Source organism: Alosa alosa, chromosome 2, assembly GCF_017589495.1.
Source record: "Alosa alosa isolate M-15738 ecotype Scorff River chromosome 2, AALO_Geno_1.1, whole genome shotgun sequence".
NCBI lineage: Eukaryota > Metazoa > Chordata > Actinopteri > Clupeiformes > Clupeidae > Alosa > Alosa alosa.
The window spans coordinates 29,013,686-29,035,533 of NC_063190.1; the positions used below are offsets into that span (position 1 = coordinate 29,013,686).

General features: G+C 40.4%; 2 protein-coding genes across 6 annotated transcripts in view; one reads left to right on the forward strand and one right to left on the reverse strand.

Annotated features, from left to right (window-relative positions):
- The window catches only part of LOC125311928 (protein RD3), a 30,045-nt gene that overhangs the window by 922 nt on the left and 7,275 nt on the right, over nucleotides 1-21,848 (reverse strand). Inside the window, exons 3-5 of one of the 4 annotated variants that reach the window (XM_048270335.1) lie at nucleotides 11,564-11,752; nucleotides 908-1,082; nucleotides 183-478 (exon numbers count right to left, since the gene is read on the reverse strand). In XM_048270335.1, the coding sequence (XP_048126292.1) occupies nucleotides 183-478 (296 nt within the window). In that variant the 5' untranslated portion in view covers nucleotides 908-1,082; nucleotides 11,564-11,752. Of the gene's footprint in view, nucleotides 1-182; nucleotides 512-907; nucleotides 1,105-11,563; nucleotides 11,753-21,848 lie in introns of all 4 variants that reach the window. The other 3 variants (XM_048270328.1, XM_048270345.1, XM_048270353.1) reach the window with 3 other exon arrangements.
- Nucleotides 3,074-21,144, forward strand: LOC125311888 (potassium channel subfamily K member 4). 2 transcript variants are annotated; one of them, XM_048270260.1, is made up of 8 exons: nucleotides 3,074-3,485; nucleotides 14,619-14,748; nucleotides 15,025-15,292; nucleotides 16,917-17,031; nucleotides 17,123-17,283; nucleotides 17,450-17,636; nucleotides 18,015-18,157; nucleotides 18,236-21,144. In XM_048270260.1, coding segments are annotated over exons 1-8 (1,626 nt in total). In that variant the 5' UTR covers nucleotides 3,074-3,484; the 3' UTR covers nucleotides 18,857-21,144. The 2 variants fall into 2 exon arrangements, with proteins under 2 accessions (XP_048126217.1, XP_048126222.1); XM_048270265.1 differs by lacking the exon at nucleotides 3,074-3,485 and adding an exon at nucleotides 12,661-12,913.

Sequence of the window (21,848 nt, forward strand, 5' to 3'; positions counted from 1 at the left end):
ATGAATTGCTCCTCATGATCCACCACCTGTCTGTTTTGTATGAGCACTCATTCCCTGAGCTCAAATATCAGTGACCTTTTCCCTGAATTGCTGACAACATCTGTACATGAGATAAACAGCTATTTTATTCTTCTGATTCACCCTTGCTGGCTGGGTCCACTGATGTGAAGTAATCTACCTACCTGAGAATCACCGGTCCACACTGGGAGGGAGGGATCTTTGCGCAGAGCTCCTCCAACTCCAGGAACTCTCTGGTGGGGAGCTGGAAAGACGGCCTCCTCGGCGTGGCGAGCCAGCTGTAGTCCACGCAGGAGCTGCGTCGGCGCTGCGCCGCGGCCACGCGGTCCTGATGCTGCTTCTCCGTGTGCTTGAGCAGCGCCGTCAGCTCCAGCATGAGCATCCGCGTCACCAGCTCCTCAGGAGGGGGCCGGTCGAGGACCTGCGGTCCCGCGGAGAACACAGACGACCAGGAGAACATCTAACAGAGCAGAGCCGACTTTATGTGTGTAATCTGGGATGTTAGAAAAGGGGTTATGAGAGTTTATGTGTTCATGGGAGTTGTCATTCATGTAAAAGTGACTCCACATGTGAGTCGGCCAGAGTTTTTGATGAAATGGCAAAATTGTAACCAGTTATGACATAGCCTTTATGATATAATAACTATACTATTAAGAACAAAGCAACACTATCAGAAGAACTATGAGAAAAAGCACAACTGCCTCTGTAGCTTTATAAGTCTACTTTCTAACCTTAACCCCTTTAAGTGAGTGCATATTATATAGTCTCATCACTGAAGTGCATATATCATCACTGTACTCAACGTGTTATACTGTATTCAATAATAGTCACAGGACACCAACGGCTATGTAAAATAGAACATAATATACAAATGTAGCAAAATCCTCACCTTGGACTTAGAGTAAAGTCTGTTTTGAGTTTTTCCCTTCCTTTGTCATGGAACACAAGGGTACGGTCTTACAGCTAAACCAGACATCAGTCCAAGCTCACACTGAAGATGCTAACTGGCCCTGTCTGCCTTGTGTCTGGATGTGTTTGGGGAGGGCATGGGGATGAGTGGTAATCTGTTGTAAATATAGATGGCCCCTGTACACATTACATACACACTGACAGTCATATTCACACCCAGACATACAACATAACTGAACTTTTAAAATGATATTCATTAGAAGGATTTCTCCAAGGTTGTATATTTGTATACAGTTATAGACAACATTTGGTTTAGTTTGAAAGTAACAGGCCTTCATCAAAGAATGCAAAATGAATAAGGAATATTGGGTAGTTTCTTTTAAAGTAACATTACATAATCTGCAATGAACTATTAGCATTACATTATGATGTTTAAAGATGTTTCTATCTGTTCAAAGGTAACACATCATTTTTATCTAAATAATCACATGGATTACCAGTGGATGATGTAAGATAGTCGATGGTACAAAACCTTAGTCACTGGACTGCAGTTCAATACCCTGGGAGATTGGTATTGTAATCAAGTCTCTCTCTCTCTCTCTCTCTCTCTCTCTCTCTCTCTCTCTCTGTGTGTGTGATCTTACATGACTTAAAAAGTATTGGTATCATTTATTTGAAGCAAGGTGGGTCACCACATATCTGACCACATGATGTAAATTTTAACCTTTAGCCCTCTACTGCATGGTGTTGCCATATGGACACAATATCTTAGTGTTTTTTAATTGGTAGCAACACAAACCTATATTTTACTATTTAAAAGTGAATAAGGGGACTTTAATTTTGATATGAAAAAAATAATTGTTAGATCACATGACTAGGATATGTTGTTAGTACTTACTACTATAATTGTTGCCATCTGGCAACAGCATGCAAATATGGAACCTAGTTATGCCCATTCAACTGAATGATATCATAGGATTACCATAGGATTACATAGCACTAAGATACTCTAGGAATATTTACAACTTTTGACAATATTTTAAAGTAAAAAAGCATTATTTACACTTTTATTTGTAATTCCAGGCATATTGGAGTATTATTGGACATATTCTTATTATTATATTATCATATATTATATATATTATTGGTCCAGATATTATAGTGATTGGAGCGGTAAGATGTATTTTGTGTTATTGTTCACTACACATTCAACTAGACATGCTTTTTTCATCATTTCTGTTTGGGATTTTGGGAAAGATAAAAGCACATTGTTGACTCTTCCATATAATAATAAGCTATAATGCAGCAAGAAGGAGAACAACATTAATATGTGTAGCGGATAGAGGCTACAGTCACTGTAAAGGTTCTGCAATCGCCTGACTGTTCTTGTTCCTGCTCATTTTTAATACAGTTTTAACAACTTTAATTTTGTTCCTGAAACACTTATCAGAGTTGTTACATGGATAACATCAGCCAATTCTAAAGGCCATTATTCACTGTATTTCTTTCCCCTTATTTCTCGAAGTCTCCTTAAAAGCTACTGGAAGTGGTTTGGATTAGATTAATGTGAAATGTAAGAGCGTAGTCTTCTGTATTGATCAGAAGTGGAAGCTGCTACTTGCAGGTGAGTGTTTTAGTCTGCTTAGTGCAAAGCCTTAGGGGAAACAGCCCTGCTTCTCCCTCTCTCTACACCAGCAAACTGGGTTGAGGTGAACCTCAGTCCTACTTGCACCAGCTCAGTACTTGCGGAAACTTGCGGTTGTTTAATGTGATATCTGTGCAACTCTGCATAGATCAAAATGTAAGTATGTGTGATCTACATGATACCATAGTTTGGTATGAGCAAACCACAGGAATGTGTATGCCATAAAATCATATAATGTTAATATTAGTGTTGATCCTACAATAAGTCTCCTATAAGAGGTTTTAACAACCCTGCAACATAAAAGCATAACAAAGATTTTAACTTCTTACGCTTTCTTTCCAATTTGGAGATGCATTTCAGTGGTGCTTCAGTTACCCAGACTATACTATCTGGTTATCAGAAGATGCTGTTTTGTAGAGCCGAGCTTCTCTTTGCTCTTGCGGTGGCCTACCCGTCTTTGACTAAACGGGACAAATTGCAGACGTCTGCTTACTAATCAATTTCCTGACCCAGAAACACATACATCATCAAAAAGACCTAATTGAAAAAGCGCTGTTGATGGAACAGAAGTTATCAACAATGATTTTTTTTTCTCTCACGGACATGTCCTGTTTCTCAGCCCTCTCTGTTGACACATCCTGCATCTCTCTTGTACACACCATTCCTGGTAATTCCACCCATTAGTTCAATCAATTTCATGTTTTAGAAGACTACAGCTTTTTTTTGAACCGGTAAACATTGCGTCACTCATGTTGTTTCCTCACACCTTGCCTCTCTTCTCAAATCATCTTTGGTCTTTCAGTCTGAAGTTGTATTGACTCATAAGGATGTAAGGACTGCAGAAAACATCTTTATGAACAGAAGAGGGGAAATACAGAACAAACAACAAACACTCAGACCTTCAAAACCACAAGTAAGTGAAATGGAAGGGGTCCAGGGGAAATGCTTCAGACATTTTGCAGGAATGTTTGGTGGGTCTGCATGACTCTAACATTGTAACCTAAGATGGATTTTTTTTTTTTTTTTTTTCAATCGGTGATATAAACTGAGCAATGAATACAGATTTAATATTGCAGTTAAAGGAGTGATCTGAAAGCAGATATGATATACTGTATATATATATATATTTATTTAAGCACTCATCTATTAGCTTTAATCATATGATTTGTGAGACAATGTAATTTATTTCTGTTCAGTCAGACTTTCATGGTGCTTTCAAAATAATTTTACACTTCATCGAGTTGTGCGACTAACTGAAGCAGTGCTCATATAAACTTGCTAAGGTAGTTATTTTCAACATCAGGCAATACTGACACTACAGTGATTATGTTCTACAGTCTGATGATAAAGCAAACATGTGGGGACATCTTAACCTGAAATTTGTTTCTCTTGAAACTAGCATGTGGCTTTTGAAAAAGCAGAAAACATACATGGGTTATAATGCAACAGATTATACACAATGGTTAACAAAGAGGCTCACTCCTTGTTAGGATATGGAGAAACTGCATTAACAAACACATCCATTAATGGCTCCAATATTGGCTTGCCTTTCTGTTGCAGTATCAATCTTCTTAGAATTATCAATTAATGTCACCCAGAAAAGAACGATCCGGTAATTCACTCAGCTGATTTCTTCAGAGAAACTGTTCTGTCAAACATATAAAGGCCAAGCTTTGAATGATCATATCTGAAAATCATCCAAGGAATTAAGGAGCTAAAAACCCACAACAGCCTGTTTTGGACTGTGGCAGTTTAGTTGCTGTGTAGAATCATCATGTGCCATTGATTGATATTCTGCTCATGACTGCAGACTTGCAACTGAAGAAATAACTTCTATGTCTATATCCTTCTCCTCAATATTAACAGGATGATTTTTAACAAAACATTTAATCTAATTTAATTTCTGTGTTGATTTTCCTTTGTCCTCTTTGTGGTTTGCTGACATATTCATAGGTGTTTGTGTCTATTTCTTATTTTTCCTTTTAAAATAATCTCTTTTGCTTTTATGACCCTGAGAATCATGCTGTTGCATATCTCCAGTTTGCATCTGTCACCGTGCCCAGTCAGTGACCTGGATTAACTGCGCTCTGTCTGAGTTCAGTTGTAAGACTCCTATTTCATAGCGTTTGGCCCCGACTCAGGATTTGGGAGCCATGTGATCTGGAGGGGAAGCTCTCACGAAATTGCACTGATGGCGCAGAGTGAGGGAATAAATGTACAACTACAAAACAAATCATGCACTGCTGCTCGGCCATGCCAGGCTGCCGGAGCAAGACACAGGCGTAGCCAGCAACCAAGCCCAGACACCAGCAGACTCAAGGGGGTGTTCAGACCAGAACCCACACCACCTTAACTCCGCAGCTATTTGGGAGAGAAGTGTTTGTTTGCTGAGAGTCTGTGTCCCACTGTAAGGCAGAGCTGTCAATATTCTGGGCCTTCATACAGTCTGCGATTGGCATTGCATCACGTCCCTGTTCTTCTTTGGCAAAATATAGAATAGCAGCGTCTGCTGTGATTAATTGCCTGTCATTATGCAGGCCACACATAGTGCCCACTTTGCCCTCTGAACAATCTCAATTCAGTGTGGCTTTGACACCATAAAATGGCAGAGGTGTTAGGGAAAATGGCTCTTGTTGGCAAAGCCTCAGCCCAGGGGTAGGTCATTTGGGGACTGCTAAGTTCGTTGGCACACCAGCACTTGACCCTGTAAAGCCACACGTTCCCAGTGCAGTTGTTTTAGATAGCTTTGGAGCTTTAAAGCAGCATCAAGAACGTTGTTACATTGTATCCCACAGATGAGCTTGTTTTGTTGTTGAATGACTGGGCAGGGTTTGTTGTGAGGGACCACATCTATTTGCAGATAAGTGCATTCCATGTGCATTCCTGATTTTACTGTTGGGCACTGATATCCAGTGGCCCTTAAGCGATCCCATATCTAGAAAGAGACAATTAAACACCCCAAAAAAGCACACCCTGCCAACTCACACAATCACATATGCCATGTAAACACAACATGTCTGTCACTAACCCTGTTCCTCAGAGAGAGAGGACCTATCCTACAGCATATAAAACAATGTAGTGCAAATGTATGAGTACACCCACAATACCGCCTCTTTTTCGACCTATTATGTTAATCTCCAAATTCCTTTTACAAACAAATGTCTCCTCAGATCATAGAGAAACTTCACTGGAAATTGAAGTTTAATCAATGACGAAGTCTAGCAAGATAATTTTTTTTAAAAACATCCAAAATCCATACTTCCAACTGACTTCATAGACTGATATAGATACGGTATAGATCCTGTTTCATCTGATATATGTCATGAGAGATGAGAGAAATTGAGAAATGAAGCCAACTGGTCTCACCTAGTGTGTCTGTGTCATGATCTATCACGGCTGCCTGGACATGTGTACACTGCATCGTGTACATGTGTTACATCCTTCTTTAACCTCATTAACTCTATTTACCAGCCGACAGAAAATGCTGACTTTGACAAATGGAGAGCAGAAAGCTATAGCTTACCTGTCCAAGACTGGCAAGGCTTATTAAAATGAGTAGTGGCTTGGAAACAGACCAGCACAAAAAAGGGAGAGATGCATCAGTAAATTAAACTGGGCACAGACAGTCAGACAGGAAGAGTTCTTTCCGGATAATGCACTTGACACTTTTTCACATGCAGTGTTTCATTTTCCATCTCCATTTGACTTGGCTGTGTCACACTGGTTTCCTCTGTCCCATGAGTAAACAAACAAACAATCTAATGAGAGTGACATGCAGGAGACATCTGAAGGAGTGGCCAGATAGACGGCATCTGCACCTGTCTAATTTACAGCTACGGCAGGGCATGTTCCACTCACATGTCCCCTTCTCAGCAGCGGCACAGCCCATTTATACTTAGCCACGGCTTCATCATGGGGGCACATTATTTACCCCCTGAATTATCACCTTTTTAATGGGGTGGAGGAGTAGATCTTACAGGCTTACAACACAAAGCACAGCAGCTCTCACTTTGGTTTCTGCTCTCTCTACCTCTTCTGATATTAGACAGACTTCTGTTGATACTTTTCCAACAGTTCTCAGTGGTCCGTCTGTGTTTACATTTTCCATTTGTATATTCACACATTAACAGTTTGCATCTTAGCTTTTCCTATGGTAACCAGCAAACAATTCAGTGTGATTGCTGCTTGTCTGCAGAGTTGTTAAGATGCATACATAGTTTTTAAAGGGCAGCATGGCAGACTTGTATTTAGGACATGACCCTGCAGTGACATTGTTTTCAATCTGCTGAGGTCACGTACAAATGTTAACCAGTAAGCTGGGACTATGGGTTATGGAGAAGGAAATTCAACAACTCAAAGCGTCAAAACAATTATCAACCCCCCCCAACTTGCATTGCCAGAACCATTCGTCATTTGTATAGCTGCAATATAGGACATTTTCTAACTTCATAAATATATCAACTTTCTCTATTTTGTGCAGCTTTGTTGTGCTCTCTATCAAAATACTGCATCTTTTCATTTCAACTATTAATATTCACTCTGGATAAAATTGAAGTGCACTGTAAAAAGTGGAATGCACACAGATATATGCAGCTGCAGCAGTCGGGAGGATTTTTCATTTTCATCCAGGGCTCTGTTCTGCAGGCACAGCAGTGTACCAATATTGATGTTAAATAATGTAGCACAGTTGATGCAGTCAGTGCCCAGACGTGTATTAACCATACAGCTGTTCAGTCCAGGGCATGGGGTGTTAATCGTGTACTGGGATCAGGTCTGTAGCTGCATTGCATGTCTAATCATGTCTATCTAACCCAAAAGGCTTGGAGAAAGAGTGAGAGGAAGAGAGAGACCAAAAGAAAGAGTGAGAGGAAGAGAGAGACCAAAAGAAAGAGTGAGAGGAAGAGAGAGACCAAAAGAAAGAGTGAATAAGAGAATGATAGAATAAGAGGCAGAGCGGAAGAGTGTAGACCATTTGAAAGTGAGAGAACTAGAGGCTGGCTGATTAATCGGTGTGACGATATCATCGGCCGATATTAGCTATTTGCTGATCTATTTATCTAACTGTTTATCTATCTATCTAACCGATAATTATTTTAAAATGAAGTAAAGGAGAGCCAAATACTGATCATTTATCTAAATTTCTCAATTTCCAGTATTAACATTACATTCAACAGTAAGATAATGTTAGCACTGTTTGAGTGGTGGAGACTAACTTGATTGTTGGTGTATTTGTGAAATATAAACACAGTTATACAGAGTAACTTAACAACAGCACTATAACTTTCGACTGTCATTTCATTCATTTTCTGACCATTACCTAATGCCATTGTTTTTTCTAGGGTGACCATTTGTACAAATTTCAAGCCCTGTCTGGACCTGGGTAGTGTCCTCCTTTGTGGGCATTGGTCCACCTTTTTGAGTGCTCCACAGCAGAGTGCGAATTACCCCACCATAATTGGGGGGTACTGCTCCTTCACTTCTTCTATGATCATCATGGTCCACTACCATATCAATCCCCACCGTGATTGCCAAGTGCAACATGTGTTGTGCAACACATATACAAGGTCTAAACATGCAACAAACTGATAATCAGTAGGCTACAGAATATCTCATTGTTATTATATTGCCAAAAGAGAACTGTTTTGATCAACTCCCAAAAGTTAGAAGTTAAGTGCACTGAAATACCATTGTAATTACTAGTAAAAGTAAAAGTAATACATTTACAAGGAACCTATTGCCTATTTCATGAAATATTGATTTGGTTTATTTTTAGATTTCATAAGACCTGGAGGTAAGACCCAACCCTCTCATATACTGTATAAAAAGAAACCAATTTTCCATTATAGTCTAGTCAGTGTCAAATCAGCACAATTACTTGGAGATATGTGAAACCTGTCATCTTTAATGTGATTAAGGAGCATGAAAACCATACTACCACAGAAGAACTACAGAGCGGTAACCTACAAGAATCCGATAACCTGTTAATGTCAGAACAAGCTCGGTATCATCAACACTACAGTATCCTACAAATGAGTCACATATACACACGCATGCACAAACACAGATACACTACTTCCAGACATTGTATTTACATTATTTAGCACTGTATTTCTAGACCTGTCCAAATCTGACATAAACAGGGGTGCCATCACTTGTGTCTTGTGTGAAAGTAGTATTGCCAAATTTCTTGCCATTCCCAATGTGTTGTATTTATTATATCACAGACAACACATTCGGAATGGGTCATGCAGGAAGCCTATCTATTTTCTTTGTGATTTCCTCTATTACATTGTAACACTACAATCGTATATACTATATAGACCCTTTCAAGAGAGTTCCATTATCAGCATCATAGTTGGCCCCACAAGATTTCCTTTTTAACATTCCATATGTTATCTTAATGCAGAGGAAGTAGATTGGGGCCCAAATAGAACGTTCAAGCATTGTTTTTGTTTTTATTGTTGAAAGGGTCTATAGTATACTCATTATAAATGTAAGTGTCACTCAGCAACCGTAAGATGACATCAGAAAAATGTGCAGCGGTCTCTTAATTTTTTTCCAGTGCTGTGTGTGTGTGTGTGTGGTGTGTGTATATATATATATATATATCAGGCTTGGAATTTCACCATTCTGGGGGCAAGGCCACTTGGCCTTCAGTTGGGCATATTTGGTGGGGGGCACAAAGGCCACATGTCAGGGCACCAAGGCCAAAGTTAACTATTAGTAGTAGGTTATAAAAATTATCAAAGTTGTATTTAGCCTATTCACTGCAGTAGACCTGCATCACTGTATGAAACATTACAAAAACATTAAATGAAAACATGACATATTACATAGAACTGTAAATCATCTGACTATCTAATATTTACAGATATCTAGGCTATATATAACATTTATTTTATATTTGGCCTGTTATGAAATCATGTATTGAACAATTTAAGCACAGCTCAGCTTTAAGAAACACAAATAGCCTAGATGCATGCTTAGCATTTTGTGATCATTAAGGCTACTTTTACAAACTCTTAGTTAGCTGTCCTCTGATTTATCAATATATAGGCGATATTTGTAACATTTATTTTGTATTTGGCCCGTTATGAAATCATGTGTAACAATTTAAACACATTGTAAAACTTAAAGCCCAAATTTGGAGACATCCATGTATGTCGAACTTTACTGCAAATTCAAAACTGGATTACTCTGGAACGGCTAACTGTACAGGGGACTGCTTTACACCTTTGTGGTCGGTAAGGTCTCCTGTTTATTCTGATATATGGGTTGTCATGTGTTAAAAGAAGGGTTCGTAAAGTATTACACCGAGATGAATGGGTATGGAGATCATGGGACGCAAAACCTTCAGTAGAATGTATGATTAAATTGAATTATATTATTTACTTTTCTCGCGAACCGTTCAACACAGCAATTATCGGCTAACATCGTTTAAAAGCTGAGAAAAAGCTCTTTCATGTGATACGTGTGATGTCTGTGTGATGAATAGGCTACTTCGCGAGTAGTTCAACTGAGAATGGGTGAATTTGGACGCCCTTTCTTTTTTTCTGCGCTGCCACTTTCTCCACTGCGTAAATGACTAAATTAATTTGCGCTGTGAATGCTAAGATTATTTTGACAGGCCACAGGCTAAATAAAAATCACTATTAGTACGACGCAAAGCAGAATATTGAAAGAAGGGGGCACCAAGGCCACCGTGGCCTGTAAACCTCTGATTTTCAAAGGGGCCTCACGCCAACGCAAGGGGAACGCCAACGCCGTGAAATTCCTACCCTGATATATATATACATATACATACATACATATTAGTTGGATAACTACAAGTGGAGTGTAGTGGATAACTACAAGTAGCCTAAAATATTTTGTCATTTAAATATTTAATATTTATAAACTTTTTTAACACCTAATGTCATGATTACATTGTATTAGTGGTGTGTAAGTCTAATTAGGTGCCTTTCACTTAAAGGAGAATAACTTGTGTCATGTCTGTAGGCTATTATTTGGAAATGAGATGTGCATATGAGGATGTAAGTCAGGATGTTTGCTATTTGATTAGTTAAAATAAATATTGAAAAAACAATATTGAAAATCCAAACAACTTGAAGAGAACCTGTCTTGGATCGCAGAGGAGCGTCATGCAATGTTCATTTCTGGTGAGCAGTGTTGACACGCAAACATGACATGAGCTAACTGATGGCTAGAAGGAGGCTATGTAAAAGTTTGCCAATAGTTGCATAGTTGTTACTCATTCGTCATTAAAAACCAACAGGTTACAGACACAAACATGAGAGATGCAAGTCAGCAGATCAGCTATTATTATTTGTTGACAACAAACCTGAAGAGGAACACACAGTGCTCCACAGCAAACAATGCTTATAACTAGCGATAATACAAGTGCTCCACAGCAAACAATGCTTATAAGAAGTGATGATAAAAAAATGACGCATTCTCTACAGTCACACATAAGGGGCTTACTGATAGGAACCAGCATGTGCTGCACTTGCTGCCAAGTTGAGTGAATGGCCCAAAGATTTGTATTGTGCTTGCTGCTGGGCTTAACGCAAATAGCTACAGTATGATTTACAGTGCGCTGTAGTCAAAGAACTTTGACTTTGATGGAATGTGCCAGAGTGGCAGGGCAACAAAATGCAAACATAAGTCCTAAGTACTAATGTACTAATGTTGATGATTTTACCATAAATTTGATAGTTTATCGGTTTTTGAAATCCTCAGCTATCGAAATTGGTATTGGTCTTTAAAATCCCATATCGGTCATGGAGAAGAGAGAAAGGGAGAGAGAAAGGGAGAGAGAGGGAACAGAAGAGGGAGAGAGAGGGAACAGAAGAGGGAGAGAGAGCAAGAGCACATTAACCAGGTAACGATTTCATTTAAGGGGGTGAGTCAGGGTGATCATTGGATTCCCCTAAGATCAGTGTAACGGTATCTGTGCTCAACCAACACACACACACACATACACACACACACCTTTCCACTCCCACTCCTCAGTCATGCAGCAGTAGCAGCAGCAGCAGCAGCAGCAGTAGCAGTCGTCTCAGCAGTCTCAGCACAACCCTCCTGGCACTGCTCTCCGAGCGCCGCTGAGCTGAGCTGACCACTCACTGCCTAGCCAGCGCAGCGTCGGCAGCGGTTCTCGTCAGCACCGTCCGCATAAACCTGTCAGAAGCAATGCACGCCACCAGTCACCGAGAGCCTTTTACAGGGTGCAACCCAGATACAGAGGGACGGGGGAGCTAGAGACACAGAGAGAGACAGAAGGGAGAGGGAGAGAGAAAGAGAGAGAAAGAGAGAGAGAGAGAGGGAGAAGGGGAGGATAAAAAATGAAAGGCAGGGAGGGAACGATAGTGTGGTGAAACATGGCAAGGGGCTCAGGATAAATATTTATGCACTGAGCCAGCTCAGAAAGGGTGTGGTAGTAGGTTTGAGTTGCAAGAATGCTCCACATGTCTTCATACAACAAGACCACTAAAATATCATTAGCTTGGTGGTGAAGGCACACTCAATAAACAGCAGAAAAGCTATACACATCTCATGCAAATACCTTACACAGACGATATAATGAAATGTTAAGCAAAGTTATTTCCTTGGAAGGCAGTTACTAGAAGAACGCTCGCTCCCAGACAGGGATGTTCATTCAGACAAGACACAAGTTTAAGGGGCTCAGCTGAGACTGTTTAGAGCCCCTATTTTTAGCCTTTTGAATATTACATGTGTGTACCCAAAGCTGAGCCGCTGCAGGGAGAGAAGCGGACCTCGCCGAGGCAGGAGATGGAGGCGAGGGGAGGCAAGCGCTGTGGGAGAGCAACAAGCGGACTCCTGCCTGCTCCAAATATCTGCATCGGCCCCTCCCTCTTTCCCCAGCCTCCCCTTGTCTTTCGGTTTAACAGTCTCCCTCCTTCATCCCATATGCTCTGTTCATACACACACACACTCAGCCACATGCATACACACACACACACACACACACACACACAGGCACCACCACGCATGTTTGTGCACACACAATCACAGCCACTCTCACTCACAGGTTTGGATACACATACACTTTCACAGACACACACAGAATCCACATGGGGTCAGTTTGATTCAGTATCTTCTTATTCCCGACACTCAGCAATAGCGAAGCTTTCCTCTGACACACTCACACCCCAATCGTCTGTGGCATGCATGCGCGCACACACACACACACACTCTCACACACACACACACTCTCTTGCTCACTCATCCATACTCCCCGACTGTTAGTGGTGGCGGTCTGTGAGGATCTCTGCAGTTACCAACTGGATTTGCTGGACCATTTACTCCACTGATTCTGAGGTAGGGAGACGCCACCGGACTACTACATTCTTTGTGAAATTAGTCATGGAGCTTCAGGGAACATTTCCAGACAATACTGTAGACTTACTTTCTTTGTCTTTGAATGCAGTCAGCGCATTTTGATTTCAAGTAGAAATGTTTAGGTACATATAGAATGACTACACTGTGTCTTGATAGATTAGCTCTGCCGTCAGAAGGTTTATGTAACTTTTTTTTATCTCAATTTTTACTGTGTTTAAAGTAACACGACAAAGGACATTGTTTTAATTTAAAACTGTGGTTGACAGTTGATTCTTGAATTTCCCCTGGGGATCAATAATGTATCTATCTATCTATCTATCTATCTATCTATCTATGAGTTGTCTATGCGGGAACCTGGACATGAAGTTAACATAGTTTTAACGTTTTTCATCTGAAAACTCATCAGTAGATAGAGATAATTTGAAACAATTCACTTTAAATAGCCATTACAGAAATGCTATGGGCATAAATGTTAAAATAGGCCTACACAAACTCGCAACATGCTTTGAAACATGTGCACACAAACAACTTACAGTAATAGTAACCAACAGTAACCAAATAGACACACACAGACACACACGTTTTAAATCAAATGCGGAGCACTCTGTGATGGGGCTTATATTGACATCTAAGATGAGTTCCAACTCAGGGATGGCATGCACCCTCTAAAGTTACATTGGCACAGTCACATGCCATAGCTTCATAACCAAGGCACGTTATTGCAGTGGCCCCTGGGGAAGGCACTGGTATCTGTAGATATAGAACTGTCACACTTGACTGAGGCCAACATATTGAGAAATTACTTTAGATTACTTCAAACAACTGTCGACGTTTTGTTGTTGCATTTTCTTTTTGTGTCTCACTGTCAGCTCCCCTAAGGGAATTACTAAAGAACATGGTGTAGATTTTTCTATTGGTCAATTAAAATTACTCCAAACCAACAATACTTTTCCTTCATTTGCTATACTGCTCAAAAAAAAATAAGGGAACACTTCAATCATACACTGGATCGGTACTCTGACACTGTTTGGTTCTGAGCACAAGTAAAACTTTTGAGGCGAGTGTTTTATTTTGCAAGAACTGTCAGACATTCTGTGAATGTAGTTTGAGAATGGAGAAAAGGGTGGAAGGTTTCAAAAAATGTGTTTTAACAATTGTGGAAAACCTAAGTGTTCCCTTAATTTTTTTGAGCAGTATATATTACCTTCCACTCATTTCCCAATCTTTTATGCTCCCTCTGTATGCACCATATGGATACAATGACAGGTGTATTCCCTTCCTGCTATGGCACATGAACGTACAAAGGAGTGTCTCCCTGCGGTGATAACAAACTGCTGAGCGTTCACTCGTTACCTGTACGCATGGGTCATTACAATGTGCAAACAACATTAGTGTCACAGCTACTAAAGTGTAATCGTGTGAGGCTCTGGTTGTGAGAACAATTTCACAAATTGAAATTCGCCCTGGGGTTAGAGATGAAAGCCCTTTAATGTTTTTCTTTTAGGCCTTGGGGCTTATTTGTGTTTGCAAGGTATCATCACATCAAATGGTGATGATACACAATTTCTTTACTCATTGATGTCATCCCACAATGGTTATGAAATGTTTATGTAACTATAAAATCACAAGTCACTGTGTATGTAGTTTTAAGACAGGAAAGACAAAAAAGTGTCTGTATCCTCAGTGACACAACTCTCAGACTGTGAGGAGGGAGGGCTCCCTCGTAGTTACGGATCGCGAGACTCCATTCTTAGTCACCGCAACAAGAAAAACTGGAAGAGAAGGAAGGAGGAGGAAGAGAGAGACCAGGAAAGGTATGGAACTATCACTGGAATGGAATGACTTTAGACGCTGTGTAATGCCGAGCATGGGCGGAATCTTTGGATAGCAAAGTGTAATTTCAAGCCCGGAAAACGTGATCCCAGTGGAACAAACAGGAACCAAAACAAACATTTGATTCTGACTTTGATTAAAAGCCCTTTTTGCCTACTGCTACTGTGCTGTGTGGTGTGGTGGTAGTGGGGTTACACATTGATATGGCTACATGGGTTGGTAGGGGTGCCCCCTAATGGCTGACTTTGGTCTTGCAGCTGGGGCGCCGAACGGAGCAGCACCGGCAGTGGGGGAGGCAGGAAACAGGGGGGCCTAGGGCTGAGTGGAGGCAACAGCATGCGCTGCTCAACCCTCCTGACCATCTTCACTGGGGTGCTGCTCTACCTGGTGCTGGGGGCCCTGGTGTTCCGCGCTCTTGAGGTGCCCTTCGAGGAGGACAACTACGCCAAGCTCCAGAGAACGCGGGAGGCATACCTCAACAACTACTCATGCATTTCCCCGGAGGTCCTGCAAGCACTCATTGAGGTAAGAAGACAGAGACATCCTACAGCCATGTCGCAGTGACTATGGGCTGTCCGTCTTTAGTTATCTCTCAGTCCTCTGTGGCTTTGTTGAGCCAACAATGACTTAAACTTAAAGGTGTCTTAAACTTCCTTGATTATTATACATTACACTTTTCGTAGAGTTTAGTGAAATTCTCCTTGTGTTCTGCAAGCTGTCTGTCCAGTGTGTGCAAAAAAAAAAAAAATCCAGTGTTCACAGTCCAAACTTAAAAAAATGGTTCAGATTGAGCCATGCTTATTCGGGCGGAGGCCAAAACTTCCACTGTGGGTTTGATTTCCAGCTGCCACTGTTGTGCAAGGCATTTAACCCCGAGTTGCTCCAGTGGGAGTTGTCCCTGCAGTTGGTCTCTTAGGTTGTTTTTTATAAAAGTGAACTAAATATAAATATGAACTACATCTCACCAGTATTGAGGACTGCACCATTAATGAATATGATTCTTGCACAAACTGATTGATGTACTAACCCCCTCTTCTTGTGGGAGCTCTAGGGAGCATGTGATGGCAGCAGATTACACTGTCCCTGCAGACTGGCTTCTCTTTTCTTGAGTATAAGAAACAAAAGTATGTCCATGATTTTAACCTATCGAGGAGCACTCACACAGACCCCAAGAAAAGTCCTCTTAAAGATTCTACAGTAAACTTAAAAGTGCTTTTGGTTGACTTAAAGCAACACCAAAGAACTTTTCCTCTGTTGCACGCACGCTATTTGTTTATCCAGCAACGGCTTTGCAAATAAAGATGTCCGTAGACAAGGTAGAATATGTTGCATGATTTTATGAAAGTATTAAGTATTGCGACATCATGCAAGTCAAATGTGTAGTTTCTTATGTCTCATTCCATCGAACTACAAGCCTGCTACCCGATCTGGCAAACTTACATAGTGTGGTTATAGCCGATAGAGTGCTGCGAAGCGAATGCAGAAGTGCCGTTCACCCTGTTACGAGTTGATTAACCACGGAAACAATTTTGGAAACATTATTTTAAGGTACAAAAAACTCTTTGGTGTTGCTTTAAGAGTCTGCTATAGCATTTTAGTCACCATTCTTTTGGTTTTCTTCCTTTCTTCAGTGAGTGGATTGGAAATTCTTTAACCTAAAAATTAAGTGGCCTTTAACCAAACCCAGCAATAATAAAATATTTACAAAAATAATAATGACTAGTTGCAGTATGTGCAGTCAACAAGTCATTGTTGACAAAAAATGAAAATGCTTCTGGACTTAAAGATTGTGTAACTGACAGCAAGACAAATAAGCAAACAAATATGATCAGATTATATTCTTCATCCTTTTCTTATAGATATACATTTCTCTAAATGGTTAACAAATACATAAAAGCACTTCAGACAGATGTACCAAAAACCACATAAGGAACCTGATCCAGTCTCAACTATTTACTGTCAAATATACAGTATATCATTATTGTATTAGGTCTAAAAGCATTCAATTTTTTTGCAAAAATCCCCATTCACTTCAGCTTCGAAGTATGATTTTTTGTTTCACACTTAATCTATTCTTTATTTCAATATTTAAAAAAAAAATATATATATATACTTGTTTTTCTCTTATCCTCCCACTCTCTGTTTGCAGGAGGTGGCAGATGCCCTTGGGGGTGGTGCAGATCCGACTGTCAACGGCACCTTTACCAGCAGCTGGGATATAGCCAGCGCCCTCTTCTTCTCTGGCACCATCATCACAACCATTGGTGTGTGTGTGTCCCTCGCTGGCTACCATAGCTCTGCACTTTATTTTTGTCTGCAATTATGTTAATAACAGTAAGTGTTATCCGTCTCTAGGGTATGGGAACATCTCCCCAAAAACAGATGGAGGAAAACTCTTCTGTATTTTCTATGCTCTGGTGGGGATTCCCATGTTTGGTATTCTCCTGGCTGGAGTTGGTGATCACCTTGGGACTGCACTGAGAAATGCTGTTGCCAAAGTAGAGATGCTTTTCTTGGTAATATATTACACATTCTCTCATTATGTCTTTACGTCAGTAAAACTTTGAAATTATTTTCGAGAAAACCAACAAAATGATATTACCAGCCATCTTATCATTTGGAAATATTAATACAAATAATTAAAATGTATCCATTTTTGTTTCCAAATGATGCCACTTGAAGAAATGGAAGGTGAGCCCAACTATAGTCCGCATCATCACAGCAGTGCTGTCCATCCTGCTTGGGTTGGCCCTCTTTGTTGCTGTACCCATCCTGGTGTTTCAGGAAGTGGAAAAGTGGACGCTACTTGATTCAGCTTATTATGTGGTCATCACACTCACAACTGTGGGCTTTGGAGACTATGTTGCAGGTAAAATGTGTCAGTTATTTCATAACAAATGACAAGAACCTCTGCCCAAAGGTTAATGACCAACAGCAAAGTGTTACATATTGATCATACAGCCACATTATCTGACCTCCAAGCAAAACAAACACCTACTCTACATCTGAACTATCTTTAACACCACACCAATCTTTTCTTTTTTTTCAATAATCAAGTTGTATGCCCTACAGTAAGACTGTGCCCAGATCATCAGTCGTCATTTCATTTGCTGTCTGAATTATTTATAAGTACATAAGTACATACATCTCCCCCTAGAGGCCGACTTACAACATGTCTAGAATAACCACCTCTAATAGCAGTTTGGCAAGTTCCTTTTTCACACTTCTGTGCTATTTATTTTTCCAGGTGATTCAGGGTTTGAGGGGAGCGACCACTGGTACAAGCCTCTAGTGTGGTTTTGGATCCTCGTTGGCTTGGCCTACTTCGCTTCCATCCTTGCCATGATTGCGAATTGGTTGCGGGTGTTTTTCAAGAAGACTAGAGCTGAGGTGAGCTTTCTTCTCTTCTCTTCTGTTCTTTTCACTTCTCTCTATCGTTTATCCTGTCTTGCACTGGTCTCTTTCTAGATGGAGGAGCTCAGAGCAAGAGCTGCAGCCTTGGACATGCCGAACATGCCCAATATGCCCAACATGCCAAACATGAACATGGACTTCCGCATGCCGAACATGGACGACCCGTTCAAGCGTTCCAGGCGCAGACGACGGCGCGGCCATCGCAGCCATGGCCACAGTGGGTCTGGCACTGCCGGAACGGGGGAGGATGGGAAACCCCGAGAGAATGGGCAGCAGCCTCACAGCGAGTCGGGCTCTTCCTTTTCCTCTTATTCCTCCGATGAGTCTGAGTCTGGGACGGAGAGTGGCTCGGCAGCAACGGAGACAGAGCGCGTGCCCAACGGAGATGTAGAGAAGGAGAACCAACCGCCAGTGATCTGCCCAAGTCTGGATTGGGAAAATCTGGCGTTCATCGATGAGTCCTCTGACGCGGTGAGCGGGAAGGTTCATTTGGACTCTCTGGTCGACACCACCCTGCCCAACGCCATCCCTGTGCCACGGAAGCCAAAGAAGAGGCGAGCCAGGCGGCCTACACATAAGAGCCCTAAGACAAGTCCCACCAAGCCAGACAAGAAAGATCCTAACGGGGATGTAGGCCCCCCAACTGACCCCCCTCCTGCTCCTCCAAAGCCTTAACCACACATACTGTTCTCAAAGACTCTGTTTCTTTACTGATGTTTGCCATAAGAATCGAGTGCCTCTGTTCCACTGCCCATAAGGAAAATATTAATGAGGAAATCATCAATTCAGTATTGAGTAACATGATGCGAGAGGATGTCCCTTTCCACTCAAAATCAATAAGTTTCTTTAATCTAACAGATAATCTTGAAAAATAAAATCAGTGACTGACAGCAGATACTTTGTTTTACCTCTTGAAGTTCAGTGATTCAACTCCTGAAAGTGTGCTTGGTTATGCATGAGTTCATAATAAAAATTAGAGCTGTGATACTATGACATAGATAGTGATGGGGATGAAAGGGAAAGTCTAATGGGAACTTCTCCTCAGAATAAAATCACACCCCTGGTTCTTCTTGCCTCACAGAATGCTGTCCATCTCTGACTGGACTGAAGGGCAGGATTTCATGAGCAGTCTTGTTTTCTGTATGTGCACATAAAAAATGGGAAAATGTTGTGGATTTTATGCCTGAAATCCTGTCACTCCGATCCAGTTAGGAATAGTGCCTCGATCAACTCAGGTTGCAGTGCTGCAGAGCCAAGATGGCTGCTGCAAGCTGACCCAACTCCTCTCTAACATTTTTGGTTTGAGGCCATTGACAAATAGAGCAACACTATGCAGGATATATATTGTGTTCAGCATCTGCTCTTACAGAGTAAAAATACAATTTTAAAAATGTTGCAGATGTGAGTAAAATGTACTTTTTTTCATCTGATTTCACCGTATGGCTGCACTGAGCTGCATGTTCAGCACAATTTAAGAGTTAGCTAGCTAGCATGGTTTCATTACCTGTGCTCTGCTGTTTGCAATTCATCCATTACACGCTGATAGCTTATTCTATATGAGAAGTTGGTTTGTTCATACTGATTAAATTGCCAAAGCACATTTTTTGAGCTGAAATGTCCAGTGCCTTTACAATGCTAATGCTAATGCTCATTTTTTACAGGCCACAGTTAATATAGATGTTAAAAATGGTTTTCCACATGACTAGCAACATTTTCTAATATGTCAAGGTCAATTGTAGGTACAGGAAGCTTTTTTTAAAGACAAGATTAGCAAATTGTGTGACATTGCACCTCAAACAATCACAATAATATAATAATGTTGATAGCATTTGGAAAATGCCTTAGTCACATATTGCATGTATTTTCAATTATAGAGATGGAAACTCCTCTCTAAAGCACCCAGTCTGAACAGTTCCCCCAGCACCCTCTAGGAGAAGGGCTTTGCCCAGAGCTCACACAAGACATGTAGCACTAACTAGGGGAGGGGATATTTCATTTATATATTATCTGAAATAGAAGACATTTGGATGTTAACAATAGTTTTAAAGTGCAATGTTTTTTTTTTATAATTTATACTTATTATGAGTTTTTGTCGTTGTTAAGATACAGTATTACATTTACAACACGTTTTGTAAGTTGCTGTGGATAAAAGCCTGCCCAATGCCTGAACATATATGTAAACATGAACAAAGAGACACCACTGCTGCTGGGTAGCCACTTTGGCTCTATACTATTTGGCACAACTAGATAGCCACTTGGAAGTCTTGTGTGTCTCAAAATATGTGTTTGGATCTTAGATTGATCTTTTAAAAGAATGTCATTATTTTTTTTGCACCAAAGCCAAACTGATGTGTGCCTGTATATGAATTTTGTTATGTATTATGCATGTTGATTGTTTGGTTGGGGCATCCTTCTTTGTGTAACTATCTGTATTTCAGGGTCAGCAAATGCAAATAAATTCAATAAAAGAACCTAGAACCAAAGACATCATAACTGTTCTGAGAAAAAAACTGTTTTATAATTCCTTTGAGAAGCAACTATTTTTGCAATCTATTATCTATTACGTTGCTATTACATTGCAGTGAGTTGCTGTTGTTATTCCATTTTTTTTTATAATTAATCTTCAAGGGTATATGTACGAAGACCCATCCATCCCTTTGAGACTCCACTTATAATGCACCACAAAGATTGTATTGATGAACACCTCATGTATAGCATATTCTATATTGTAAAAGATCATGTATGACCATATATTTCAAATGATGAGTGATCTCTGTCTGTCAGTGAACCATTAACTTGTAACCTGACTCCATATACTCTGAAAGGACATTGAATTGCACAGATAACTCTTTTTAGAGCAATGAGCTGTATGGAATATGGAGTATAATTAGCTTACACGTGCCTTCAGGGAGCAATCCCTCATATTTGCCTAAATGTATGCCAGGGACAATAAAATGGATTTAACAGTGTTAAGTGAATTAGTCTGTTGAGATCAATTTAGGACAAATGTAAACCTGCTATGACAATTATGTCTTTATTGTTGCGTATATTATTTAAGTTATAGTGACAGTTAATAATAGTGACAATAGACAGTTAAGTTAATAGTGACATTAAGAGCGGGTGCCGAAGCAGTGAAGATTAACTGAATTGAAGTGTGCACACACACTTACGCTCATTTGAGTGTCTAAGAAAAACTTTCACTGTTTTTCATTGTTTCTTCTTTAGATTCTTTTTTTTGGCAATGACATGCGATGTGTGTATTTGTACATTTTTCTTTTTAAATATATGGATGGTCAAAAGGTAGGCTACAGAATCACATAATGATGTCATGACTAAAATACATCATTGCAATTCAGATGAAGACAAAGGAGAAATGTCAGAAGGTGAACTTACTTTTCACCTAGATGCAGAGCTTTTATAAAGCGTAACTGCATGAGCTTCTCTGAATGTCTTAGCCAGCATGTATCTGAATGACCTTGTGCTCGAGGACACATACAGACGTCATTTGGACGATCTGGCACACCATGCAGTAATCAGCCAATCAGACAAACCACCACTAGAGGGGGGTAAAACACCTTTTAAAACATCTATGTCTACATTGAATTACTTTCCTCTCTCTCTGCTCTGTCTTGAATGATTTCACTCTTGTCATTGTCATCAACAGTAT

Coding starts and splice junctions, on each gene's coding strand:
- LOC125311888 (XM_048270260.1), top strand. Junction 15,293..16,916: donor TCCTGCAAGCACTCATTGAG/GTAAGAAGACAG, acceptor CTCTGTTTGCAG/GAGGTGGCAGATGCCCTTGG. Junction 18,158..18,235: donor TCAAGAAGACTAGAGCTGAG/GTGAGCTTTCTT, acceptor GTCTCTTTCTAG/ATGGAGGAGCTCAGAGCAAG.